General features: G+C 40.1%; 3 protein-coding genes across 5 annotated transcripts; 2 read left to right on the top strand and 1 right to left on the bottom strand.

Annotated features, from left to right (window-relative positions):
• The first annotated feature begins 1,913 nt into the window (after positions 1-1,913).
• Positions 1,914-4,316, top strand: atp6v0e1 (ATPase H+ transporting V0 subunit e1). Its single transcript, XM_058408570.1, has 4 exons — positions 1,914-2,121; positions 2,719-2,766; positions 3,818-3,939; positions 4,032-4,316. The coding sequence occupies exons 1-3, from the start codon at positions 2,018-2,020 to the stop codon at positions 3,909-3,911; spliced, it is 246 nt and encodes an 81-aa protein (XP_058264553.1). The 5' UTR covers positions 1,914-2,017; the 3' UTR covers positions 3,912-3,939; positions 4,032-4,316.
• A 383-nt stretch (positions 4,317-4,699) lies between these two features.
• LOC131365009 (thiosulfate sulfurtransferase/rhodanese-like domain-containing protein 2) lies at positions 4,700-8,911 on the bottom strand. Of its 2 annotated transcripts, XM_058408567.1 has the most exons (10): positions 8,570-8,706; positions 8,162-8,353; positions 7,350-7,618; positions 7,156-7,264; positions 6,957-7,079; positions 6,410-6,515; positions 6,083-6,198; positions 5,842-6,000; positions 5,616-5,754; positions 4,700-5,492 (listed from the first exon to the last, which is right to left on the bottom strand). In XM_058408567.1, the coding sequence occupies exons 2-10, from the start codon at positions 8,162-8,164 to the stop codon at positions 5,260-5,262; spliced, it is 1,257 nt and encodes a 418-aa protein (XP_058264550.1). In that variant the 5' UTR covers positions 8,165-8,353; positions 8,570-8,706; the 3' UTR covers positions 4,700-5,259. The 2 variants fall into 2 exon arrangements, with proteins under 2 accessions (XP_058264550.1, XP_058264549.1); XM_058408566.1 differs by lacking the exon at positions 8,162-8,353 and having other exon boundaries at positions 8,570-8,911.
• Positions 8,912-9,106: 195 nt separating this feature from the next.
• On the top strand, positions 9,107-23,490 carry LOC131365007 (nuclear cap-binding protein subunit 1). Of its 2 annotated transcripts, none has more exons than XM_058408563.1 (23): positions 9,107-9,307; positions 12,154-12,242; positions 12,733-12,833; positions 12,927-13,083; positions 13,356-13,463; positions 13,562-13,683; positions 13,991-14,060; positions 15,206-15,421; positions 15,773-15,870; positions 16,043-16,106; positions 16,831-16,941; positions 17,491-17,555; positions 17,771-17,833; positions 18,471-18,545; positions 18,641-18,744; positions 18,891-19,013; positions 19,183-19,285; positions 19,934-20,027; positions 20,454-20,557; positions 20,639-20,756; positions 21,872-22,012; positions 22,500-22,613; positions 22,854-23,490. In XM_058408563.1, exons 1-23 carry the CDS (start codon positions 9,274-9,276, stop codon positions 22,965-22,967), a joined length of 2,388 nt encoding a protein of 795 aa, XP_058264546.1. In that variant the 5' UTR covers positions 9,107-9,273; the 3' UTR covers positions 22,968-23,490. The 2 variants fall into 2 exon arrangements, with proteins under 2 accessions (XP_058264546.1, XP_058264545.1); XM_058408562.1 differs by having other exon boundaries at positions 9,108-9,307; positions 21,869-22,012.
• Positions 23,491-23,495: the final 5 nt, after the last annotated feature.

The following is a 23,495-nucleotide window of genomic DNA, read 5'->3' as shown; positions in this document are numbered from 1 at the left end:
AAACGAATATACAAATACTTTTTTTCTCAAAAAAGGGGACATCTAAAGTGGACTAATTTTAATTGGTGTTTACAGATTTCATCAGGTAATGAGGGAGCCTTTATACTCTTACACATGCACAGTATGAGGAAATTCTCCTTTCCTAGTTATGTAAATGCACAGCATAATGAAACAATTTGCAATAAACAGCTTGGTAGTAACCTGGATCTGAAAATCAGCAAAGATATAATGTCCCTGAGCAGCTGAGATTTAGGGTCCAACAGTTGTGCTGGGATTTTAATTCATTCAGTTATTAACCCAAATGCTTAATCACTGGGCCACCACTGCCTCAACTAGTGGATGAATCCCAAATTGAGTGTTTCTTTTAAACAGCTTTACACAGTTGTACAATCTGTCAAGTTTTAATGGTGAGTTAAAGACAGTCTTATCTTCTGTTTATTAAATGTTACCATCTAGTGTGGAAGTAATAAATTAAGTTGAATGAACTTTATTAACTTTAACTTAATTTGACTCGGGTCATTAATAAGACTAATGTTTGGGGGTCCCCAAAAGACCTCTTGACTAATCTAATTACCTTGACAATACATAGTGTGCTATGACATTACAGTATGAATCCAGGCATTGATGTTAAAGCTGTGCTTTATTTAAAAAGATTAGTTTTTATTCATTAAGATTTCTGATTATTAATTGCCTCCCCTAGAACCCTTGACTTCACCCAGCAGCAGTGCATTGTACTCTGTCAAACTGCCTCATACACACTGCTGAGGGGCAAACACACCTCACTAGTCACACTAATGAGCCGCTCAGGTATTAAAAAGATGTTTCAATTGAGTCATTTTTTAAAATTGCTCATTTAAGATTAAATATCACCTAAGAGAGCGGACTCCTCCGAGAACGACACTTCACTCCAAGAACCGACTCCTCCGCGAGTTACACATCACTCAAAGAACCGACTCCTCCGCGAGCGACAATTCACTTCAAGAACCGGCTCCTCCGCGAACGACACATCACTCAAAGAACCGACTCCTCCGCGAGCGACACATCACTCAAAGAACCGACTCCTCCGCGAGTTACACATCACTCAAAGAACCGACTCCTCCGCGAGTTACACATCACTCAAGGAACCGACTCCTCCGCGAGTGATAATTCACTCAAAGAACCGACTCCTCCGCGAGCGACAATTCACTTCAAGAACCGGCTCCTCCGCGAACGACACATCACTCAAAGAACCGACTCCTCCGCGAGTGACAATTCACTCAAAGAACCGACTCCTCCGCGAACGACACATCACTCAAAGAACCGACTCCTCCGAGAACGACACATCACTCAAAGAACCGACTCCTCCGAGAACGACAATTCATTCAAAGAAGCGACTACTCCGCGAGCGACACATCACTCAAAGAACCGACTCCTCCGCGAGTGACAATTCACTCAAAGAACCGACTCCTCCGCGAACGACACATCACTCAAAGACCCGACTCCTCCGAGAACGACAATTCACTCAGATAACCGACTCCTCCGAGAACGACAATTCACTCAGATAACCGACTCCTCCGCGAGCGACACATCACTCAAAGAACCGACTCCTTCTCGAGTGACAATTCACTCAAAGAACCGACTCCTCCGCGAACGACACTTCACTTAAAGAACCGACTCTTCCGCGAACGACACTTCACTCAAAGAACCGACTCCTCCGCGAAGGGGACGTCACTCGTGGCAACTGTATTAACGGATTGCGGGAATAAAAAAAGATGGGACATGAAACTTTCTGGTGCCCCTGGCCACTTATATTTAGAATTCCTAGACCAGGGAAGTGAGAAACAACAACACTTTAAAGTGAAATATAAAAAAAAGGGACGTTTAATATAGCAGTTGATGATGGCGGCTCCGCCTACCCCGCTGTAGTCACGTGGCTGTTACTCATCGCTGTTGTGAAGTTTGTGGAAGTTGGAGAAACCTGCTCCAGCTTCATGCTCCATTCACACAACTCTCTTGTGTCTTTATTTGAAAAGCAGAAATGGCAGAAATGTCTTTCGTGATCTCTATAAGCGTAATGACAGTGTTTTGGGGCATTGTTGGAGGAGTGGTGCCGTGGTTTATTCCTAAAGGACCAAATCGGGGGTGAGTTTATTTTAGCATAAGAGCTAATGAACTTTCTTGGAACTGGAAATGGAGGTTATAGATAATATACTGTGTTCCATTTGAACCTGTGTCATGTCTAATGAATTACCCAGGCGCTTGATAACTTATCTGAACTTGTTACATGAAATATTTGACACATTATCCCCTTAAACTTAATTCTTAACAGGACAGTTAGCTACCAGCTAAAGGAGGTGAGAGTCACGTGATGAGCTCAGGCTCTACTGTGTGTATTTTACTTAGTTCAGGAGCACACAGTACACGGATCAGCAATAATAAAACATCTGTGACTATGTAATAAGTTAGCTGGTTGTGTATATAATGAACTAATCCTTTAGTTAATGCATGCTGAGAACGAATGATAAAAAAAATAAGTGGAAACTGGCTGTAGGGAAAGATTCATCATCGAGTCTCCTTCCTTATACAGCAGCAGATGTGCAGTAAGAATCACGTGACGGTCAAATGACCCGAGAAATCAGTTTTAGTATGGCTTTTTAGTATATGTTTTAATTAAAAGCAATCATTTTACTTTTCTTCTGTGTTGGTTTAGTAACATTTCTCACTTTTTTTCGACTACAGAGTTATTGTGGTCATGCTGGTCCTAACTGCAGTTTGCTGTTACCTCTTGTGAGTATAATATTCAGTACTACGACTGTTATTACTGATAAAAATAGCCTTTGGTCATATCATATGAATGGGACGATAATAAAGGAAATCCCCCTTCTCTTAAATTAAAATCCTGTGTAGTTTTCCCAAAAGGTCCTCTTGAAAGTCAGACATGGCTTTGGGGTAATGGCCTGTCCATTAGTATCGATTAAAAAAGGCACAGGGCATGTCAGTACAGTGGTCACAGAAAATTGACTGTTCACCACAGGTCAGGAATTATTCAGGGAGTCTGTATGAACCTTTTTTAAAAGGACGTTGATGTCTGTGATAACACCACCAATGATAATAATAATAATAATAATAACATAATTATCATCATCATTATAATCGTTTGGCTCTTTTGAGTCCGATTTGAAAAAAATATTAGAGTATTTACAATGAAGCACATTATTGATCTACAGTTGTTAATCGTTAGTAACAATATTAACGATTAATTGTGCATCGGTGTCAAACAGTTCGAAATAATTAATGTAGAAATTATGAGAACGCACATCAGCTAAATAATTGTAAGTTAAATTATAAAATGGCAGTTGGTGTCCTTTAAGTTGATCAACTACTATACAATATAAAAATGACATCTGCCAAAATAAAAAGACCAAAACTAGTAGATTTATTATTGGGATTTAAGCTCTATTTTATCCTCGACAAATCTGTTAGGTCGTTTAAAGTGCGATTAAAAAACACCTCGTTGTCCTGCAAGTGAACTTTGGGATTAAAACTAGGGATAAAATATAAGTCGCTCTGGATAAGGGGGTCTCACAAATGCCAGGAATGTAAATGTATTTACACCCCAATAAATGAAGAGGAATGTTTTCTATAATTACAGTAACCACATGGGGGCAGCATACACACTGTGCAGCCCTCATCAGTGGGTTTTCCCAGATTAGCACAATTTGTCAGCAGACACTCTGTACAAGTGTCATCATCACACAGGATATTCGTCATTTGAAATGATCTGTTGTTGAGGAGGTGATGTATTTTTTTTAAAACCTCATGCTTGTTTGTTATTTAGCTGGCTGATTGCTATCCTGGCGCAGCTGAACCCGCTGCTTGGGCCGATGCTCAAGAACGACACCATATGGTACCTCTATCATCACTGGGGATAATTTTTAATCATAGTCTGGTTGTCATCAGGTAAGCCAGCTAACACACACATTACCTCTTTGAGGTTCTAGTAATAACCAGTTTAAATGAATTATTTATTTCCTTTTTATTTCTCTTTGCAGATGCATGTATATGGCCAAACGTTCACTTCACTTTCTCAAAAAAGGGAAGGATGAATCCATGGGGTTCCTGTGTGTGCTATAAGGTGTGATGTATAATTTTGCTTGGTCGTCTTTTAAAGGAAATAATGAACATACTGAAGTTTTTTGGTTTTTTTTCCTCTTGTAATTCTGTCCATTGCCAAAATCCTGTCTGTGTATTTGGAGTAAATTTACACTGTTCCTCTGTTAACGCATTTCCTTGTGTTGTCTTTTTGTATTTATGTAACTAAAAACGTTCTATAAAGATTTCCAGATGATGTCATTTATTTACCCAGCAGAGCTCATTTAAAATTTTGTGTGTTATGAGTGAGCAACATTTTTAAAGGTCAAACACAGAAATTGTTTTTTGATGCCTTAAATGTTTAAGATAAAATCATTGTTCTAAAATGACCTGACCTTTTAAATTCACACTAGGGATGGACAATATGACAAAAATATCAGAACACTTGACATTGCCATGATATACACTGATCAGGCATAACATTATGAGCACTGACAGGTGACATGAATAAGTCAAGTTAAAGTCGTGTTAGAAGCAGGAAAAATGGACAAGCGTAAGGATTTGAGCGAGTTTGATGAAGGTCCAAATTGTGATGGCTAGATGACTGGATCAGAGCATCTCCAAAACTGCAGCTCTTGGGTGTTCCCGGTCTGCAGTGGTCAGTATCTGTCAAAAATAGGCCAAGGAAGGAACAGTGGTGAACCGGCGACAGGGTCATGGGCGGCCAAGGCTCACTGATGGGACGTGGGGAGTGAAGGCTGACCCGCGTGATCTGATCCAACAGACGATCTACTGTTGCTGAAGTTAATACTGGTTCTGATAGAAAGGTGTCAGGATACATAGCACATGACGGGTCAGGGTCAGGGTCAAAAGGTGGACCAACACAATATTAGCCAGGTGGTCATAATGTTATTCCTGTATCAGTGCAGTAATGGAAAAAAATTGCATTAAAAATTCTTTGAAAACCTGAATTTACTGTTGCTTCCAAGGTTACTGGTAATATTAAAAGATGTCTGTTGTGATACTGCAATGTCTTCTGATTAAAAAAAATGTATCATGATATTGATGAAATACTGTCATCTTGCCCAGCCCTACATCAAACAATGTGTACAGTTTTATCTTCCTCTAAAACACAGTATTTTTCCTGCACCAGATGCGAAACAGCAGGAAGCCTCAGAGATCTGCTCATCATAAAGTGTCTTTAGGGATTCGGGGCCGAGAATGTGTACATTCGCATTCTTCTTTGTGCACGCTTCCGCTCGAGGGGCTGCCTCTGGGCATCTGCTCTTTGGCTTGACACACAGGGCAGCAGGCTGTAAGGCCTTTCTGCCTGCAAGAGGTGCAGGATAAGACAAGCTGGTAGCAGAATTCAGTTGAGCAGAGCTGATACTGGTCCCATGGAGACCCACAGTACCTACAATCTAGAAAAATGAGACACATAGGAACAGTCATTGTAGAAGTGCACCTTAGTGTTCCTAATAACAGTGTGTATGTTCCTGCTTCAGAGAGATACATCATGCACTGATGATACGGTTTTATGGTACCTGAGATCACGTCACTGTTGAATGAGATTGAATAACGCTCATCAAACACAAAAAGTTTGCCCCGGTAGAAACCATCAGGAAACTGCTCCAGATACTTATGAATGCCGCCCTTCAGCTGGTACACTTCCTTACAGACGTTCTGCCCAATCACACCACAATTACTATTGACTAAGAATGAGAATACACACAGATCTTATACAGGATCATTTCAACAGAGGAAACTCACTTTTGAACAGAGATACGCTGACCCTCGTTCACAACGGATGCCCCCGGTGCAGTACATCAGCACCTTCTTATTGCGGAACAGGTCCAGGTTCTTGTCCACGTAGTCAGGGAAGTAGCTGAATTTGCGGATATCCGGCGCCAAACAATTTTTAAACTGACCCTGAGAGAAACTCAATAATAAGTGGGCGCCATGGAACACCTTTTCTTACAGTGATGGAAATTAATTCACGAAAGACGCTTACTATTTTACTCTCGTAGAAGTTTCTACAGTCCAGCAGAATTGTATCACTGTTGGAGGAACCATCTTTGAGTAGAGACTGCACCTCCTTGTGGAATTCCTCAGGCTCCAGATGTTTTCCTATATGGGAAAGAACACCACTCAACTTTAGCTACCATGTAAGGTGACTTGCAGAAGAATTCACCCCCTTGAATTTTTTCCACCATGTGTAATGTTACAATTGTGATTCAATAATAATAATAATAATAATAATAACAACCACAATTCAATTGAAAACATTCAAAGGGGGTGAAAACAAGTCAGGGAAAAATAAGAGCCAATTCTTCTCTACCTGCTGATCTGTAGGAGATGATATCTGGATCCACCCCCATTGGGACGATTTCTTTATATGCTCCAACCTTAAGATCGGGAAAGCACTCTGCACCGCCGTCACTAGTCTGAAGAAGAATTGAAAGCATTTCGGGTTTAAAATATATAAATTTCTGTTGTCACATGGTCACATACACGATTGTAGATGGTACGACATGGAATGAAATGCTTTTTACGACTGCCTGCATTATAAATAAATACAAGAACATAATATGATAGAGTTAATATTCAAAAAATAAAAATAGAAGACAACACAAGGAAATAAAATTAAATAGATTAAGAGAAAAATTAGGGATGAGGGAAAATAAAATCAAATAAAATGTCATTAGTGGTACAATTGACCCGTGGAAAAATAAATAGACAAAATATATATACACAAAAGAAATGCAGTGTATAAAACAGTCCAGTTACTGATAAAATATGGTGGTATGTATATAGGATGACAATTGGCCACGGTGTATGAGAATGCATTGCAAAATGGGGAATAAAATGAATTTCTGTTTGTTTACCTTGAAATCTTCCACTTGCATTACATGGAAAATGGGATGTGCCAACATTGCCCTGATGTAAAGGCTCGTGGCTGTTTTGGTTCCGCCAACTGTTCCGTTGATGCCCTCTGTGGCCACACGTACCTGCACGAGAACAAAACGCAGTGCAGTCAAAGACATACCACAACAATATCTAAAATAATGAAAGCACTTTGTTTACCTTTCCGGTGAGACGAAGCTTTGAACACAGCTCGTTCTGCCAGTCACAAATGAATCTGGGCTCTTTTATCTGACAATAGCAGTAATACAAGATGACTTCACCTGGACCTCTGCAAGCAAATCACACACAGGCGCATCATAAGCAGGTCGTCGTGTACAGACGGCAATGAGCAAGGCATGCAGAATAAAACCTACTCGCTAAGCTTGTCCTCAGAAATATGGCTTATATCAGGCATCCAGTAGGAAGCATCTTTTGACGGACGATCATTCGGATATTCGTGTACGGAGTCGTCGGCTTTGGCTCGCTTCAGCATCTGATCCAGTGCTGCACTGGTGAGCTCGTCAATCTCATTCGCATGGACGTTGGAGACGTGCTTGTGGATGGACGAGGGGTCTGAGAATGCCTTGTCACAGCAGTGCCAAAGTGATGAGATCTTCTTAGATGCCACAAATGTCGCAAAGGTCTACAAATAAGAGAACAGATCAATAATGGCACAGGTATACCTATTATTATCTGGAGCACCTCAAGTCAATTTAAGTTCATTTATCATTTGCACCAAATCTTAAATTTGGTCAGAAAGCTTGTGGTGAAGCTCAGGATCAAGAAGCCATGGGTAATATTTAACATGATACTAACACCAGTAGGCTTCACTGTGGGTATGGTGTTATTACAGATGTGAACAGGGTTGTGCAAAGGTCAAAATGGTTTCATTTTGTTGTCAGCTGACCAGAGAGCCACATGTTTTCTGATTCTCCTACAAACATGATTTCGCACCATTTGTCAGTCTTCACCAATTGAACAGCTTCTCATGCTTCTTCAGAGTTTCTCTTGGCTTCTTGGTTGTCTATCTAACATCATCCTTGCCTGGTAATTTGACCTTTGGTGGACAGATTCTTCTAGAATGGACCTTTGGTTGCATCATATTAGACACAATTTTAAAAAATGGATTTAACAGTATTCTACAGGATGTTCCAACATTTAGTCAAGTACAAACACGATTTCGCACCATTTGCCAGTCTTCTGTAAAGCTCAGGTGTTGTGGTGTGGTGTTGTGACTGGGCTAGAGTTGTGTCCTGTGCACAGCGTCTCACAACTGTGCTGTGGATCTCTCAGGTTGTCTATCTGATGTCTGACGTTGTCCTTGCCTGGTCACTGACTTTTGGTGGACAGATTCCGAAGGGTTGGAAACTTAAAGGCACTGCAAAATGCAATCATTATATAACCAAAAAAACACAAACAAGAGCAATCTAAAGTAGTATGATTAAAATAAATGAGATGAAATGTAGATATTTTCCTGTGATTGACAGGTTAAAACACTGGACACTCATTGGGTCATTTGAACTCACTTGCACCCTTTTCAGTGCATAAAATCCAGCCCTGATTATTATTTTCCTAAATTAGCAATAAGATATACCTTCTTCTTTAGATAAGAGTAGATTTTCCTAGTGGTGGAAAACTCTGATTTCTCCTGTTTGACGATGGCAGGGTTAAGACTCTCGACGTCCAGATGAATAAGAACATTTTCTCCCAGGTCCTCCCCGTCCATTATAATGAGAGTCTACTCAACCCAATAGGAGTTAAAAACACATGGCAAGAAATGCACGGTCTTTAATGAACTCAATATCAAACGCAAAAAGATAAAATAAAATGACCGATTCTTAAATTTTATAAGAATCCTTATCCATAAAATGAATAAACAGCAACGCTGCTCATTTAAAACTTCTCCATGAAGCACGAAGGGCTCTCTGTGCCAATAAGAGAGGGCTAATCCCAAATACCTCTAAGAACCATACATATGTACACTATCTAGGGTGTTTTGAAACACATTCTACACTTTATATAGTGCACTCGAAACTCTTAGGTTACTATTTGAGACTCAGCCAACAGATGGGCCACTTTGTATTTCCGCTTCAGAGTCACTTCTACCCCGGATGTGTTCGTGCCAAGCCCTGCCTCTTTTATTTTCCCCAGCGGTGGCTAGGCTGCTGTAGCTATTAGCTGAGGCGTCTCGCGTTGTGCAAACTTATAAAAGGTTAGGCGCTGAATTTGAACAGGGCCAAAAAAACTCACACGGGAGTTTTGTATCCGTTTTGAAAAGAGCTGAACTTTGCGTCGGAGATGTCTAGGAGAAGGCATAGCGACGAAAATGATGGTGAGTTGCCTATGAGTTCACTCTCACGTTAGCTAACTAGCTAACGGTGTGTGTAGAAGGCGTTTGTCTGTTCCCACCCGTTTTCCAACACGGCCCGCCTGTTGTTAGTTCATTGGTTAAACAGTTCACGCGCGGTTCTCTGATTGGAGGATCAGACGGGATATGGTCTGTCAGTCAATCCGTAGTCCGCGGCATTTGTCTGAATACGGGTGGGCATAAAACCAACGGCTATTGAACTGTTTACTATAATAACTGAATGGGAATTTCCTCAGCTCCAAACTAGTGTGTATTGTTTAATGGATCAGACAGCCAGAAGATTTAGATGGTTAATTATAAAGAAATACAGCGCCATAATGTTCCCTTTAACTTTACCTAAAGCAAAACATTTTCAAAAACATGTTTTTGTTGCTCTATTCGTTTACAAACACAGCTTTCTTACAGCACTGCGCTAATACCTATAGATTTTTATTCTTGATAAAAATGAGCTGGTCTTAAAGGTTACACTGATTTTTATTTTGTTTACCCTGTTTATTCACAATCTCTCTCTGTCTCTCTCTCTCTGTCTCTCTCTCTCTGTCTCTCTCTCTCTGTCTCTCTCTCTCTGTCTCTCTCTCTCACTGTCTGTCTCTCACTGTTTCTCTCTGTGTCTCTCTCACTCACTCTCTCTCTCTCTCTCTCTCTCTCTGTCTGTCTTTCTGTCTCTCACTGTTGCTCTCTGTGTCTCACTCATTCTCTGTCTCTCTCTCTGTCTGTCTTTCTGTCTCTCACTGTTTCTCTCTGTGTCTCTCTCTCTCTCACTCTGTCTCTCTCTCTCTCTCTCTGTCTGTCTTTCTGTCTCTCACTGTTGCTCTCTGTGTCTCACTCACACTCAGTCTCTCTCTCTGTCTCTCTCTCTGTCTGTCTTTCTGTCTCTCACTGTTGCTCTCTGTGTCTCACTCACACTCAGTCTCTCTCTCTGTCTCTCTCTCTGTCTGTCTTTCTGTCTCTCACTGTTGCTCTCTGTGTCTCACTCACTCACTCTCTGTCTCTCTCTCTCTCTGTCTGTCTTTCTCTCTCACTGTTGCTCTGTGTCTCACTCACTCACTCCCTGTCTCTCTCTCTCTCTCTCTCTCTCTCTCTCTCTCTCTCTCTCTCTGTCTGTCTTTGTCTCTCACTGTTGCTCTCTGTGTCTCACTCACTCTCTGTCTCTCTCTCTCTCTCTCTCTCTGTCTGTCTTTCTGTCTCTCACTGTTGCTCTCTGTGTCTCACTCACTCACTCTCTGTCTCTCTCTCTCTCTCTCTCTCTGTCTGTCTTTCTCTCTCACTGTTGCTCTGTCTCACTCACTCACTCCCTGTCTCTCTCTCTCTCTCTCTCTCTCTCTCTCTCTCTCTCTCTCTGTCTGTCTTTCTGTCTCTCACTGTTGCTCTGTCTCACTCACTCTGTCTCTCTCTCTCTCTCTCTCTCTCTCTCTCTCTCTCTCTCTCTCTCTCTCTGTCTGTCTTTCTGTCTCTCACTGTTGCTCTGTGTCTCACTCACTCACTCTCTGTCTCTCTCTCTCTCTCTGTCTGTCTTTCTCTCTCACTGTTGCTCTGTCTCACTCACTCACTCCCTGTCTCTCTCTCTCTCTCTCTCTCTCTGTCTGTCTTTCTGTCTCTCACTGTTGCTCTCTGTGTCTCACTCACTCTCTGTCTCTCTCTCTCTCTCTCTCTCTCTCTCTCTCTCTCTCTCTCTCTCTCTGTCTGTCTTTCTGTCTCTCACTGTTGCTTTCTGTCTCACACTCACTCTCTGTCTCTCTCTCTGTCTCTCTCTCTGTCTGGTGCTCTCTCTCTTCGTCTCTCTGTCTCTCTCTCTGTCTCTCTCTCTGTCTTCTCTCTCTCTCTCTCTCTCTCTCTCTCTCTGTCGTTCTCTCTCTGTCGTTCTCTCTCTCTCTGTCTTTCTGTCTCTCTGTCTCTCTCTCTCTCTTTGTCTCTCTCTCTCTCTTTGTCTGTTGCTCTCTCTCTCTCTGTCTGTCTGTCTCTCACTGTTTCTCTCTGTGTCACTCACTCACTCTCTGTCTCTCTCTCTCTCTCTCTCTCTCTGTCTGTCTGTCTCTCACTGTTTCTCTCTGTGTCACTCACACACTCTCTGTCTCTCTCTGTCTCTCTCTCTCTCTCTCTCTCTCTGTCTGTCTGTCTCTCACTGTTGCTCTCTGTGTCTCACTCACTCTCTGTCTCTCTCTCTCTCACTCACTCTCTGTCTGGCTCTCTCTCTGTCTCTCTCTCTCTGTCTCTCTCTCTCTGTCTCTCTCTCTCTGTCTCTCTCTCTCTGTCTCTGTCTCTCTGTCTCTCTCTCTCTCTCTCTCTCTCTTCTCTCTCTCTGTCTCTCTTTGTCGTTCTCTCTCTCTCTCTCTCTCTCTCTCTCTCTCTCTCTCTCTCTCTCTCGGGTCTGGTAACAATCAGAGAAGTCAGTTGCTTAATCAGCTCTACCTCTAGCCACAGCTATATTTTGTACAATAAATAATTCAGCTCAGTCCTGTTAAACTGGACCTGACCGGGAACTGTCTGTACTTTTTTTTTTCTTAAAGCTCATCTCGATAGACAGTGTAACTCAAAATGGTTATTTTACACGATGCTATCATTTGCCCATGGAAGAAAAATGAAAACAGAAAAATAGACAGAATGAAAACAGGCTTGAAGTGAAATCAGAGTTCTCTAAAAGCAAACAGTCAAAACTAACTTCCTGCTGCAGGCCTGTGTGTGGCTCTGAGTAGTAAAGATATGCATTTGCACTACATATATTGTTTCTATCACTACCAGTGCTGCTTCTAGTTTGGACTTGGGTCTTGTTTTGACCTGTAACACAAATTGACTTTTCTTTTATACACCAGGTGGGCAGCCTCACAAAAGGAGGAGGACGTCTGAGCCGATCGAAATCGAGGATCGACTGGAATCACTGATTTGCAGAGTTGGAGAAAAAGTAATTCACCCGAAAAATATTTTCACTTTAATCCAAAGTCTGACAGACTGAACATGAGTTAAAGGAGTAGTTCAAACTTAAGACCTTTCTGTAAATATGCACCTTAAAATGTCTCTGTATCTTCAGTAATGTTATTCACATATGCTGATGGCATTTAAGACACATTATGAATAACTAATTTATAAAAAATGACAACTTTCCAACAGTAGTGGCTTTCACTTCCATTTTTACTGGAAAGCTGAAACTAACGCACTTTAAAATATAGCTGCACTTTTAACTTGGATTTGTATATGCTGATTGAACCTGGTGTTTTACGGTATACTTTATTTTTTAAAAGTTTATGTAGCTTTACATTAGCTGCTTTTCTAATTTTTCACTGCAGAAAGGGAATGTTTCTTTCTTTACCATTAGCTGTAGTTCATTCAACATGGACTGAGCTTATCATAAGTAATACTGTCTACTTTTCTTTTCGTCTCTTATTTATTTCTAGAGTACGTCATCTTTGGAGAGTAATTTAGAAGGCCTTGCAGGTGTCCTGGAAGCAGATCTCCCTAATTACAAAAACAAAATTCTGCGCATCTTATGTGCCGTGTAAGTTGTTCATGGTGATTCGAATGCTGTCAACATATTGTTTGAATGGCAAGTGTACAGTGCTTATAAACATTACATGTGCTGTTCTGGCAGCGCACGGCTGCTACCGGAGAAGCTGACCGTCTACACAACACTGGTGGGCCTGTTAAATGCAAGGAACTACAACTTTGGTGGGGAATTTGTTGAGGCCATGATCAGGCAGCTGAAGGAGACGCTGAAGTCAAACCTCTACTCTGAAGCCGTTTACCTGGTAAGGAGTATGCAAATGAGTAAACAGGCGATCAGGCATGCCACAATGACTCGGAGTCAAATATACCGGAGATCGGCACACCCTCCAGACATTTAATTTTAACAGGAAGAAAACTAATATGTTGTAGGAAAAATGAGAAGCTAGTTGCACCACCCACTCATAAATATCACTGTCATCCAGTATTAGGAACACCTACTTGTGACTTCATAGTATTACTGAATGAGTGTTGAAATGAAAATCGGTTTATTTTATCTGCATTTCTATCTCCTTAGGTACGCTTTCTAAGCGACTTGGTGAACTGCCATGTCATTGCAGCGCCCTCTATGGTTGCCATGTTCGAGAACTTCGTCAGTGTCACACAGGAGGAGGACATACCACAGGTAAAGTTATCAGACCTCATTATGGCTCAGTTTATATATGATAAAACTCCTTTTATTGGTGAAGATCAGTCAAATAACCCTGAGCTAATATTTTGCAGGTGCGCTCTGACTGGTACGTGTATGCTGTTCTGTCCTGCATGCCCTGGGTTGGGAAAGAGCTCTATGAGAAGAAGGATGTGGAAATGGAGCATCTCTTAAATCAGATTGATAGCTATTTGAAGTACGTTATCCTTTTCTTTCCTTTCCGTTTATTTTTGCACTGCAAACGTATAAACATTTCAGTCTGGTGAAGTGAATTTCAAAGGCTGGTGAGGCTTCAGTGCTTGTTACTACAGATCATCTTTATTCTGTGAAGATATTTTTTTGTTTATTTAAGAACATAATGGTAGTACATTGTAGTAGTACTGAATTGATCTGAAAACAAAATGAGCACTAGATCGTTTTAAAAAGGTTTTTGTGCCAGCTGTTCTTATTTTTAGAATATTAATTTATTATTATTTTTTAACGCAACCCTGTGTATTTTTTAGGAGGAGGGAGAAGACCCATGTGGCCATGCTACAGGTGTGGACAGCAGAGAAGCCTCATCCACAGGAAGAGGTGAATCTCTTGCACCATCATCCAAGCACAGGCTGGCCTTCAGTTAACATTGCCTGAGGAGATATTAAATCTCCTGAGGAGATACTAAACACTACCTATGAAACATTGTAGAAAGCTCTTCATAAGGGAAATGAATAGATGGATAAATAAATTGACCTTCATAATAGAATAGGATTAGTAACATTCTTCCATTTTACCATTCATTTTCACAAAAACTCCAACCGAGCAAACTAAAGGGTTTGTTAGTGAATTTCCTGTTTTTATCAAAATTAACATAAGATGTTGCAGTGTAGGACCCCAGTACTGAAAGATGGAGCTGGCAATATGATTAAATGTTAATTATATCATGATACCTTTTACAGAATAAATAGATCCATGTTATATTAGGTTAGATTAGGCTAAAGATTTCTAACAACAAAAGTACTACTGACACATTAATGAAATCTGTTATATGCAGTGCATTGTACTGTGCAAAAGGCATTATTTATTTATTTTTATTATTATTATTTATTATTATTATTATTTATTATTTATTTATTTTTTTAATACTAATTGTTTCCTGTCTCATTAGAAAACCCAGTTTCAAGTTTCCAGGTGCTCGTTCTTCAAACAAAGAAATTCTATAGAAAACAAATTTAATTCTTCTTATTAAATAATCTAATGTAGTACATAATAAACCACTAAAAACACATAATGGCAGATGTCTTTTAATATGTACAAGCAAAGAAATGGTAAATAATGTTCTGCTTTTTACCGTTAGTAGCAATTAAATTGTCCAGTAACTGATCAGACTACAACATAGCATCATATTACCCACCCTTATTTAAAAATAGCAATAGGTATTAAACACGCAACCAAATATTTTGATACTATTGAATTTAGTGGTCTTCTCTGATTTCTGCACTGATATACTTAACTATTTTGGGAACAAGTTTGACAAGCAGGGATGTGATGAGGGTTAGTTGTGAGGAGCTGATGAAGATTTCCCTATCCAGTATCCAATATATCACATCTTCATAGTGTGCAAAATGTCTTCCCAAATTGAAGGACAATATTTGCATCATAACATCTCTGTGTTGAATATAATTTTACACACACATCTGAACATCATCTAACCTCTCTTGTCCTTTCCTCTCCCCTCTTAGTATCTGGACTGTCTGTGGGCTCAGGTGCAGAAGCTAAAGAAGGATCGCTGGCAGGAGCGCCACATCCTGAGGCCGTACATCGCCTTTGACAGTGTGCTGTGTGAGGCTCTGCAGCACAACCTGCCTCCGTTCACTCCTCCAGCTCACTCTGATGATGCGGTTTACCCCATGCCCCATGTCGTGTTCCGCATGTTTGACTACACCGATGCTCCAGAGGTACCGAGTCTTATCCGTCTAACATTAGTTACGTAGCAGCGCATGTGGAAAAGCCTTTCATCTTTTTTCCACCTACTCGTGTAAATAAGAACAGAAGCTGTAAATATTTAAAGAAAGAAAATATAGAAATACAGAAAGTCAGAAAATCACCTCATGTTCTATTTATCCGAGTTCTACGCACATCTGGGTTTCTTAATGCCTTGTTTTTGCGTTTCCTGCTTTTTGCATGTGTGTGGGATGAGCCTGTATATAACAACTATCTCAGAGAAAGGCTGACTGTCCTATAAATAAACTACTCTTACACTTAAACCTGTTCATGTAAGAGTAGTTGCTGATGTGTTTTGCTCTCAGGGCCCTGTCATGCCTGGCAGTCATTCTGTGGAGAGGTTTGTTATTGAAGAGAACCTGCACTGCATCATCAAATCTCATTGGAAAGAAAGGAAAACCTGGTGAGCCTTAAATAGCCCTAACTGTATCTTAAAATAGTCATGCTGGCTTTATTCCTGTTTCATATTGGCTTCATGGTCTTGTTTATGTCTAGACTAGTTTATTCTTTTATTGGCATTAATTGGTTTATTGTTTTTGTCTTGTGTTTCACTCTATCGTATGTACCTTTTTCAGTGCTGCACAGTTGCTGAGCTATCCTGGCAAAAGCAAGATTCCTCTAAACTACCATATTGTTGAGGTAAACAATTGTATATTAATCATTTTATTATTGATGTTTAGTTCAGCCAATATAACACACCGACCAGGCATAACGTCCACAACCACCTAATAGTGTTGGTCCTCCTTTTGCTGCCAAACAGCGCTGACCCGTCACGCACTGTGTATTCTGACACCTTTCTATCAGAACCAGCATTAACTTCTTCAGCAATTTGAGCAACAGTAGCTCGTCTGTTGGATCGAATCACACGGGCCAGCCTTTACTCCCCTCGTGCATCAATGAGCCTTGGTCATCCATGACCCTGTCGCCGGTTCTCCACTGTTCCTTCCTTGGCCCACTTTTGATAGATACTGACCACTGCAGACCGGGAACACCCCACAAGAGCTGCAGTTTTGGAGATGCTCTGATCCGGTCGTCTAGCCATTACAATTTGGCCCTTGTCAAACTCGCTCAAATCCTTACGCTTGCTCATTTTTCCTGTTTCTAACACATCAACTTTGAGGACAAAATGTTCACTTGCTGCCTAATATATCCCACCCACTAACAGGCGCCATGATGAGGAGATAATCAGTGTTATTCACGTCACCTGGCAGTGGTCATAATGTTATGCCTGATCGGTGTATCTAGCCTAACCAAGCTCCTTAATATTGTGAGCACATCCTATGCTACGTGATTCTTTGTTTCTGATATGGTCAGAAGTATTATGACACAGTGAGTTTGTGCAACTTGTAATGTCCTTCTCTAGGTGATATTCGGTGAGCTTTTCCAGCTTCCTTCTCCTCCCCACATTGATGTCATGTACACTGCATTACTGATTGAGCTCTGCAAGCTGCAGCCAGGGTCATTACCTCAAGTTGTATCCTTTCCTACTGTTGTGTTTTGTAGTTCAAGTTAAACTTTTATTGTCATTCGGTCATATATGGCTAAAGCAGTAACACACAGAAATGTAGCAACGTTCCTCTAGGACCGTGAAGCTACATAAGGAAACGCAGAACTATGAACTAAAAATTTTACCTATTAACATACAGTGCATGTCTGCAACCATGTGCAAACTGTGCAAGACAAAATCATATGAAATGGTTCAAGGCTTTCCTTGGATTATTTAGTACATGTAATGGCAGGGTGGTGTTAGGGGTATTAAGTTGGGTGTTCTTGACTCCTGAACATTTGGATGAATATTAAACAATGGGGATAATAGGAGGAGTTAATTAATATTAAGAAAAGGGCTATGCTAAAATGACCGTAAACTATCTTGTCAAAAATGGTGTTATGTAGCTAGTGAATGTAACAAAGTTGCCTTGTAAAGATGATCCAAGAAGAAGGGAAAGTTTTATATCATATTATATTTTGCACTTTTTTTCCCGCAACTATATACAATTGCAACTTAACCTAAACTTGCTCCAAGCTTGCACAAGCTACAGAGATGATGTACATGAGACTGGATACAATGAACACAACATGTGTAGACCGGTGAGTGTGTAACCCTCTGACTTTCATTAGGTAAAAACATAGACTTGCTGATCTCATACCCCTTCAAAAATGTTGTCTTTTGTGGTGTATACAGTGTTGTTCTATTCAAATTAGGTCTATATGATGTATCAAAAAATGAATGCATAATGTATTTTTTTTTTAAGGCATTGAAAATAAAATCGAGAAATGTTTGTCTTAAATTGTTTTTGTTTTAGATTCGTCAACTGGTTCTCTCATCATCTGAGCAATTTTCAGTTCAGATGGAGCTGGGACGATTGGTGAGATCTGTTTTACATCTACATACATTATTCATCCACTCACTCTTCGTAATGTAGCAGCCAGACAAGCAGCTTCATGGATGCTTTCTGGTCCATATGCATTAGTGTTCCTTGATTCTAACTCCTGGCTCTGATGCGATGCTCCCAGTAACAGTACACTGCTGAGTGACGCATGAGAGATTTGGGTTAAAATTTTAAAGGAGGTGGTTGGTAGTTACGTACAATATCCCAACAAGCAATAATTATAAAGTGCATAACATACTGTATGTGGTGGGTGTAGATTTGTTGCAGCAAAAATCTATCACTGCCTGTCAAGGGGACCTTATTTCTAATTTCTTAAGAATGTTTAGTAGACTGATGGAAAGCAATCAAAAATATCAATTTTAGTGATGAACTATCCAGTAACTTTAATAATATATAACGGCTTTACATCCTGAGGGTTCTTTTCCTTTTCTTAAATTTTTTATTTTTTTTTTCTGTCGATTATTGCCCTTGTCATGCTTACTGGTGTAAGCGTCATGAACACACAGGGTGTTATAAAATATTGTTCTACTTTGTGCATATTTCTATATTTTAGAAGAATCCTTTTATCTTCGTTACTGATGCTGTACTGATTGATTTTCCCCATTTCTCTTAGGTCTGACTGTTTAACAATGGACATTGACAAGCCCAAGCCCAATTTTGTCAGAGAGGTGTTGGAAAAAAGCATGAGGTGTTGTATTTAACTTTCTTTTTAAAAGTTATTTTGATTCTGATCTACGTTCTTATAAATGTTGCCTTACGTTGCTGGTTGTTCTTGAATTGCAGGCTGTCCTATCACCAGCGGATAGTGGACATTGTGCCTCCTAGTTTCTCTGCTTTAATCCCAGCGGACCCACTGTTTCATTATAAATATGGGGATGAGAGCAGCAGTAAGTACTGCGGCCTATAACCTGTCTACTAAAAAGGCTGTAAATGTACAAACATTTTTGAGGCTTTTTGCTTACTTTGCTCATTTATGTGAAAGTGTATAGTAGTGTATAACAAGACCTGCTGGGTTGTCATGTCTCTGCTGTAGGTTCCTTGCCTGGTTTTGTTATGGCAACAACTACGGCAAATGCCATCAAAAACCGTGCCTCAAATGAGGAGATCCTCACCATCCTGAAGGAGGTGCCCAATCCTAACCAGGACGACGATGATGGTATGGTATCTTCCCTTGTAACATTTTAGTTATCTCATGGCTGGAAGGCACAATTCTTTAGCTTTCCCCTTGTCACTTATTATAGATGCCAGTTGTCAGTGTAAATTTTTTAAAAGACTTGTAGAAGCTCTCCAATCCCTAAACTCCTCCTTTTAATTTTCCTCTTCAGATGAAGGTGATGGTTTCAACCCCCTGAAAATAGATGTGTTCCTGCAGACACTGCTCCATCTGGCTGCCAAGTCCTTCAGTCACTCATTCAGTGCTCTTGCAAAGTGAGTGTTGTGTCAAAGAGTCTAGCCTGTGGTGCTCACTAGGTATTCTTTCACTTTCTGCTGTAAATTACAGCAATGTAATGTATGTAGTCATTTGTAATAACTTCTCTTTAATTTAATTTGTAATAATATCCTCAAACATAATGGCAAAGCTGTCTTAACAAGGACATTGTTTGAATCTGCCTCGATCATTTCAGTTCTGCACAACACGCCCGGATCGCCCATTGTTGTAAAATTAGAGATTATAGGTTGTTCTGTTTATTGTATGTGACGATTTATCTGTTCCAGAAGAAAACCATACCATGATTTCAGTGTAGTCAAGTTCAACCCGAGAGAGATTTGGGATAGCTACTTGAATCACAAAGCTGTTGTTAAACGTTTCAAAGGGCATGTGCATAAATATTTGTTGTAAAATGACAGTTTAGGAAAACCCACAGCTTGGATCTAGAATCAGGGTCTCGGGTATTTAAACGTATGTAATATGTCGTGTTATAAAGCTCTTATAATGTGATGGTGTTTAGTTCTTATAGGATTTTACTTAATACCAATGTATTTCATTAAGTTGCAGGATTGAGAAAGTGTTCTGTTTTTATCCGTACAGGCTGTATACCAGTCGTCTTACCTTTTTTTACTTACTTTTCTTCTCAGGTTCCATGAAGTGCTGAAGACTTTAACAGAGAGTGATGAAGGGAAGTTGCACATTCTTAGGGTGGTGTATGAGGCATGGAGGAATCACCCACAGGTTCGAAACCTGCCTGTTTGCTCTAAGCCATCTCATTACCCTGAATATAAGCACATCATCAGTTCATGTGGACTGGAGATTATATCAGGGCTCTGGCTATGGCATTATTTACATGACTTTTTTTGTTTCGGTTAACCATAACCAGTCCCCAGCAATGGAAATGTAAATAATCATGTAGTCTTAGTGGCTAAACAGATTTACAGTTTAGTCACTGGGATTGCTAATTTTGTGTTGTAACACATGAACCTTTGAATGCATGAAATATTCTTGCACCACATAATGTTAAAAATTTAATCTGTGTTAAAATTTATAATGAAATAAGGTACTGCTTGAAAATGTTTTGATAAAACAGTTGTTCTGAAAATGGTACAAACCGAAATTAGTTCATTCATTTGTGTAAATAATGAACAACACATCTGTGTTCAGATGATCTCTGTGCTAGTGGATAAGATGATACGTACTCAAATAGTCGACTGTGCTGCTGTGGCCAACTGGATCTTCTCTCCTGACATGGCTCATGATTTCACAAGGTACATTTTCATATCCTGTTCTGCAGATTTTTTTCTTTTCTTTGTTGGTCCTTATGTTGCTCTTTGTATCGGTTTGGTCAGGCTTTATGTGTGGGAGATACTTCACTCCACCATCAGGAAAATGAACAAACATGTCCAGAAGATCCAGAAGGAGCTGGAGGAGGCCAAGGACAAGCTGGAAAAACAGCAGCATAAGAAGGTATGCGTAAATTTATGTAGGGCGTCCTCTAGGTTGCCAGATCTCCCACATGCAAAGTCAAGAACACAAGCAAGCTAACCTGTTACCAATATGTTTTTTTTTATGCCATATATAAATAAAATGTATATAAAAATGTTAGACTGCATTTCCTGACACCTGGATTGGTTCAGATCCGCTGTGCTTGAAAGGTCAGTGCCTTACTGTGTGGCATTTTGTGCATTATGCTATGTACAAAATGCCACACAGTAAGGCAAGATGCTAAACAGCATTTCGTTGCTATGTACCTGTACTTTGCAATGACAACAAAGATTGATCGATTGATCTAAGATTAAAGAGGGAAGTAAAAACCAAAGTAAATCACGAATCATAGACAGTCATTGCCTACCATGAGTCCTTCAGCTTGAGAAGTAAAAATAAATCGGCCCATCTAAAACAGAAACTTGATTACATCCGCAAAGCCGCATTAACGTTACAATTCTGGAGCTTTTAATATATTTGAATAATTGAATCTCATAAGCTCTATAACATTTGTATAAATTATTGCACAGACATCCCACAGTGCTGGGATATTGGTTAGTATTTCAGAAACTGCTGAGATCCTGGGAATGTTATGCACAGCAGTCTCGAGAGGTTGTACAGAATGAGAGTAGCAGTTCTGCAAGTGGAATGTCATGCTGAGAGGTCAGAGCAGGTGTGTTGGGCTGATCTGAGCTGATATAAAGCCTAAAGTAACTCAAATTCCCACTCATTATATCTGTAATGAGGAAAGCATTTAGGAAAACATACATGTTGAGAGAAATGTGAAGATTAACTAAAACTTTTGACCAGATGTGAACAGATTTCTATTAATGTATGCAAATTGTCTATGCTATGCACATAGGAAAAGGAAACAGACACGGAAACCATGACTGGGCAGTTTAAAAGTCGTTTGATTTTGTGAGCAGGAGGGAATTGACCCAGGATGCATGTCGATGCCAATTCTGAATGGCATTTGAACAGAGCACAGTTGTATTAAGTTGCTTATCTGGCACTATAAGTGCATTATGGAGAGTAGTGGGTATGACTGGTGAGGGAACAGGGTTTAAAGCAAGTAAAGTCTTTGTGTTTTTTAGCAGAAAGACAGCGGTGAGGAAGAGGACATGGAGAAGAACAGTGAGGATGAAGATGGCCAGCTGGAGGAGCAAATTGAAAGACTTCAGGAGAAAGTAGAGTCGGCACAGAGCGAACAGAAGAACCTCTTCCTCGTCATCTTCCAGGTTAGACCTGAAGACGTACTGTAGACATGCGTCACCTCCATGTGTTGGGTGGCCTGCGGAAGCCATTCGCAATCGTTAGTTCTCAAAACAACAGGCTCTCCTGAATCAAAATATATTTCTCTTTTACACACATCTCAGTGACTGTTATTTCATTTTAAATTCTCTTCATCCCCAAAAGTGAAAACAGGGAAAAAATGTAATTTACCACAAAACTGTGCTATTTTACAATTTGACACAGTAAACGCACCTTCTCTCCCCCCCAGAAAAGAGATGCATTGAATGTTTTTACAGATTTTATCATCATGCTAGTAAGATCTGCTCTGCACAACACCGTCGATTCTGCTGCAGTTTACCAAGACGAATTCCTCGTGTTACCATTTTGTAGTTTTGTTCAAATGCGGTTGAAACGATGTTGACAACAGCAGATTCTGATGAGGTGCTGGCTCTTTGGTTTGAATCTAGATTTTGTTCTCTTCTGTTATCTCAGCGTTTCATCATGATGCTGACGGAGCACTTGGTACGCTGTGAGACAGGCGGCGTGGACATCAACACCTGCTGGTACAAGAACTGCATCGAGCGGCTGCAACAAATCTTCCTCATGGTAATTTTTGTTTCATGTTTGGATTGTGTTTACAAAACACAACTCGTTGATACCTGCACTTGTAACCTCTGGCAGCTGTGTCTTAGTAGTAGCCATGAAGGTTGATGTATTAAGAACTTTTAGCATCTCCTCCAAGAAGTGGTTCTCTAACATGGTTACGTCTGTGGATTTGGGCTATAAGACAATGTTACTAAGACGATAAACATTCACTAATGATATTTGTGTGGATGTGTGTTACAGCATCATGTGATCATCCAGCAATATATGGGCACACTGGAAAACCTGCTATTCACGGCCGAGCTGGATCCCCACATCCTGGCTGTGTATCAGCAGTTCTGTGCACTGCAGCTTTGATCATGCCACAGAACTCATGGTGCGAAACGCCAAACCCAAGCCCACAACCACCCAGTTCAAACCTTTCAATCTTGGCTTGTATGTTGTGTGGCTTATTAGCTACATTCAACAAGTAAGTTGAGCTTTTAAGTTGGGAATCATTTTGTTTATTCTCAAGTAGTGATACTGGCTCTTAACTATTTGTGTAGCACAATTGTTTTTTTGTGTTTTTTTGGTTTTGTTTTTTCCCTTTTTTTTTTATTTTTTTTTTTTAATCCAAATATGTTTTTTTTTTACATCTGGATCATAGCCCTGTATTACCTAGGAACACATCTTTTGCCTGAGTGAGAAGGAATTTTGTTTTATTTTGGCCAGACTGAGGGGGGGGAAAACTGTCTGCAGTTTTATATATTTAATGTCATTTTGATCTGGATGTGATTAAAATGAGTTGTGAGTCTTGTCTAAGTGCTCCTGTCACTGTAATGAGGTATTTTTGAACTGTAAAGAAATACATGGAACAGTCTTCCTTTTTTGTTTTTAGTAAGCAAA

Source organism: Hemibagrus wyckioides, linkage group LG14 (assembly GCF_019097595.1).
Source record: "Hemibagrus wyckioides isolate EC202008001 linkage group LG14, SWU_Hwy_1.0, whole genome shotgun sequence".
Taxonomy (NCBI): Eukaryota; Metazoa; Chordata; class Actinopteri; order Siluriformes; family Bagridae; genus Hemibagrus; species Hemibagrus wyckioides.
Note: the sequence above shows the minus strand (reverse complement) of the source record. Positions and strands in the feature narration are given on the sequence as shown.